The sequence below is a fragment of the Mus caroli genome, unplaced genomic scaffold, assembly GCF_900094665.2.
Source record: "Mus caroli unplaced genomic scaffold, CAROLI_EIJ_v1.1 scaffold_6407_1, whole genome shotgun sequence".
Taxonomy (NCBI): domain Eukaryota; kingdom Metazoa; phylum Chordata; class Mammalia; order Rodentia; family Muridae; genus Mus; species Mus caroli.
Genome location: NW_018390468.1, coordinates 25,826 through 30,623, shown reverse-complemented (window position 1 = coordinate 30,623; position 4,798 = coordinate 25,826). Strand labels below are relative to the sequence as shown.

Genomic DNA, 4,798 nt, shown 5'->3' with positions numbered 1-4,798 from the left:
GAGAGATAGCAAAAGAAATCAGGCATTACTATCTACTACATAGAGTTAGAAATTTCAGGGCAAGCTTAGCAAAGTGAGTTTAGAATTCTTATTATAGTTATATATGGCAGACTACATTACTTAATAGAAGAAAGTCCCCCCACACTATCACTTAGAATAACAGCTGAGTCACTCCCATATACAGGATTTTACAATGGTTTAGGAAGAAGATCAGGCTGTGGTTTAAGGAGGAACTAGAGTATTCCATTATTCATGAGAAAGTTAACTAGAGCAGAACTCCCTAATTACAACTATGGCTTGGGCGTGAAAACCCTTGCCCCGGGAGCATAACAACCTCATACCTGGCTTCTAAGAATATAGCTGACCTTAGACAGAGCTGACTTTGTCTCAGTTGTTACATTGCCTAGTTCCTGCTAGTCTTTATGTATGCATTCCTCTGGTTTGTGTAAAGACTCATTAAGCATTCAATAACCTCAATGTACCTTGGCTGATGTATCACCTAACTTCCTTATTTTCTTCTGTATTATAAATCTGATGCTTGCTTTGAGAAATTACATTCAGATCAACACTCCTTTGTGTTTGTGTCTGTTTGTCACCCCACTGACTTCTTGCCTATCTGAATACTGGGACCCTGACTCCCTGAGGGTTGAGGGACCCACTGAGTCCAGTCCATGACACAACACTGCCTCTTGCACACTGAAAAATACTATTATGCAAAATGTGCAGTTCAGATCCATATCTAGCATTACTGATGCTTTCTTTAAAATGTATTTGCATCCTATATACAAGGAAAGAAGAAATGATTTTGAAGATTCTTAAGGAAATAACTTTTCTCATCATGACAGTGCTTGGCATTCTGGGGAACATGTCTGTTTCTGTGAATTATATGTTCAGTTGGTGGGGAAGCCATGAGAAGAAACCCATACACCTTATTCTCATCCACTTGATTTTTACAAATATAATAATCCTTCTTGTAAAAGGATTGCCTAAGACAATAGCAGCTTTTGGTTTGAGAAATTTCTTGGATGACATAGGCTGTAAGATAATTGTTTACATGGAGAGACTGGCCCGTGGCCTCTCCATCTGCACCAGCAGTCTCCTCACTGTGGTCCAGGCCATCATCATCAGTCCCAGAGCATCTGGATGGAGAATGCTCAGGCCAAAGTCTGCATGGCACATCCTTTTATTCTTTTTATTCTTTTGGATACTCAATGCTTTGATAAGTGTGAGCCTAATTCATTCTACCACAAATACAAGACTGAATGTATCACAACTTAAGAGTGATGACAACTACTGTTATTTTATGCTACCAATTCAGAAAATAAAATGGATTGTTCTCCCTCTCATGGTTCTGAGAGATGCAGTGTTTCAGGGTGCCATGGGAGGGGCCAGTGGCTACATGGTATTTCTTCTCCACAAGCACCACCAGCATGTTCTCTACCTTCAGAACTCCAAGCTTCTCTACAGAACTCCCCCTGAGCTGAGAGCTGCTCAAAGTGTCCTCCTTCTGATGCTCTGTTTTGTTTTCTTCTACTGGACTGATTGTGCCTTTTCTCTGTTTCTAACTCTCTCTTCAGAGGTCAATATCTTGATGGTAAATACTCGAGATTTTCTGACCCTTGGTTATGCAACTTTTAGCCCCTTTGTGCTAATTCACAGGGATGGGCTTCTAGTTGAATGTAGGCATGTTCAGTAGGAGACATTGGGAAAATGTCTCATTTATATGTTCAACAATTGAGGAAAAAACTTAGCTCTGCAATATTGTGGATAAGACAAAATCCCACACAGTAGTTTAGGCATGTGTTTATTCTCAAACAATAATCTTGATGACTTAAAACTTGCACTGAGTGTAATCTTAACAAATTAAATAATATACAAACTTAATTTTCCATTGACCACTCTTTTTAAAAGACTTTGTTTTAACATTTCTACTTTTGTATTAATTGACTGTGTATGAATAGTTTGATGGTATTTATGACTATAGCATGTACATGCCTGAGGCCTATAGAGAAGTTGGAAGAGATCATTAACCACCCCATGTCTAACTGGATTTGACAAATTGTTCTGAATTAATGTGTTATTGCTGTGAATTGAAATTGGGAGGTCCAGCCAATGCTCTTACCAGCTGAGTCATCTCTTCAGCACTGAGGAAATCACTTTATCCAGGCTTTTTAACACTGGTTTGGCTCCTACCATGAGTGGAACCATGTAGATAAAGTTCATCAATTTTAGCAAATTTCATACTGATGTAATCATGTTAGTCCAAAATTTTCCTTATCTTTTAAATGATGTACATGCTGTAGCATTGGGCTATTTTGGGTTATTTCAAAGTGTGTGTGAGTATCCATCTGTAAAAAGATTTGACAGAATTATAAATAAATGACATGTACCATGAATTCAATCAATAGGAACCAAATGCATCAGTCATAGAACTTAAATGAGCATGTTCATTGGTGTTATATTCATGAAGGTTCTCTGCAGGAATAAAGACTTAAAATATGGGATAAGCTAGATAACCAATATACAGTAAAGTTTCATTTTATCTCTGTATCTATAGTTTCTTTTCTTTTTTTTTAAATTAGGTACTTTCTTCATTCAAATCTACAGTGCTATCCCAAAAGTCCCCCACACCCTCACCCCCCCACTCCCCCGCCCACCTACTCCCACTTCCTGGCATTCCCCTGCACTGAGGCATATAAAGTCTGCACGACCAATGGGCCTCTCTTTCCACTGATGGCCGACCAGGCCATCCTCTGATACATATGCAGCTAGAGACACGAGCTCCGAGGGGGGGCGGGGGCACTGGTTAGTTCATATTGTTGTTCCACCCATAGGGTTACAGATCCCCTCAGCTCCTTGGGTACTCTCTCTAGCTCCTCCATTGGGGGTCCTGTGATCCATCCAATAGCTGACTGTGAGCATCCACTTCTGTGTTTGCCAGGCCCCAGCATAGTCTCACAAGAGACAGCTATATCAGGGTCCTTTCAGCAATGGTGTCAACGTTTGGAGGCTGATTATGGGATGGATCCCTGGATATGGCAGTCTCTAGACGGTCCACCCCTTCGTCTCAGCTCCAAACTTCGTCTCTGCAACTCCCTCCATGGGTGTTCCCCTCCCAATTCTAAGAAGGGGCAAGGCGTCCACACCCTGGTCTTCGTTCCTCCTGAGTCTCATGTGCTTGGCAAATTGTATCCTATATCTTGCGTATCTATAGTTTCTATGTTGATTAAAAAGTGTGGAAGTATCTTGATGATTATGATGAATCAATTAGTGACTGAAGCAGATTGATTCTTGTTAGCAGCTGCCCTTTATTAATCCTGGGTGCTCTCCACAGCACTATCCAGCTCCTCCTCACCAAAGAGCTGCAAAAGGACCTGACTCTACATTCATTTCAATGCCGCATTTGCCACTTAATTTCTTAAATTGGATCCATACAATGTTATTTCATGGTTCTAAGCATCTAAAGAGTACATTTTGAAAACGATTATTGATATAATCATTGAACATGAAATTGTAGTATGGTTAGAGGTAGCTATATGTCTAATTTTCATAAAAACTTTCTGTCATATTAGACTAGACCACTTGTAAACATTGTGGATGCATCCTGGATCTACTTTACAATATAAATAGGTGTTTATTTATTTATTGCATGCCTGCATAGGATATACAAAATTTCTAAGTGATGTGCATTGTATTATGCTATAGATTATTAAATAGCTTGATTTTCTAATATGTTTATTTATGTGTATATTTCTTTGTGAGTATATGCCACATATGTAAAAGTGCCCATACAGGCCTGAAGAGGGTATTGGATCCAATGTAACTAGAAATAAAGGCAGTCATAAGTCCCATGAAGTGGATGATAGATAAGGATCCAGGGTTGTCTTCAAGAGGAATGTGTCATTTAACCATCCCTCTAGTTACTTGTCTTTCTAATGTAAATGAGATTTGTTTATAGTCAATGTATATTGCTAATGTTATTATTACAGCTCTTATGCTAAACCTATTTTCTAAGTACCTGACATTAAACACACACACACACACACACACAGACAAATCAACCTTCTAAGTCAGCCTGTGTAATTTGACACTAAAGGATGTGATGTAAGAACATGGAGAAGGAGAGAACAAAGATGTATTTAACTGAGTGATGGAGAAGTTGTTCAACTTTAAGAATAGACACAGAACTAGAGAGTATGCATAGAATAGGTTCGATCCAATTTGAGCTAAATAGAACAGTTCACTTGGATCACATGGGCACATCATTATTCATAGAAGTGTGGAAGACACAAACACAGCTGCATCTAGAAACTCTGGCTCCAACATCGCAGAGAAACCACAAAGAAGATGTAAAAAAAAAAAAAAATCCCAACCTTCGATCAAGCTTCTGCCTCTTATAAACTTCGCAACACAATATGCAGCTATGGTAGGAAGTAGTAGAGACTACAATCTCCATAGCAGACCACAATAAAACATTACCTGTCTCATTGCCAGTCCCATCAAACTAGCTACCTCTCTCCCACTCAGCTTATTCCATTGCATGACTATAAGCAAATGTATTCAGTGGGACATACAGTCACTCTGCTTCATGGTGATCAATGGCCATGTCACTCTTGAAGAAAATAGATCCACCACAAAAGTCTAATACTCCTCTGGTTCATAATTATCTCCATTCCTTACAGAAAGCTCTCTTAATATCTTTAGATGCTCAACCCCAAGCCCAGTGGGTTCCTGAGCTAGTTCATACCATTAAAATGTAGGCAGAGAGGATTGGCCTAGGGAAACTGGAAATTAGTTA

The 4,798-nt window shown here is 39.3% G+C and overlaps 1 protein-coding gene across 1 annotated transcript; it reads left to right on the top strand.

The window, feature by feature from the left end:
* The first annotated feature begins 718 nt into the window (after positions 1-718).
* LOC110288665 (vomeronasal type-1 receptor 4-like) lies at positions 719-1,696 on the top strand. Its single transcript, XM_021154957.1, has one exon. The coding sequence runs from the start codon at positions 719-721 to the stop codon at positions 1,694-1,696; it is 978 nt and encodes a 325-aa protein (XP_021010616.1).
* The last annotated feature ends 3,102 nt before the right edge of the window (positions 1,697-4,798 follow it).

What these genes read in the sequence shown, in the direction of transcription:
- LOC110288665 (XM_021154957.1), top strand. Translation starts at nt 719, where the DNA reads ATGTGCAGTTCAGATCCATATCTAGCATTACTGATGCTTTCTTTAAAA.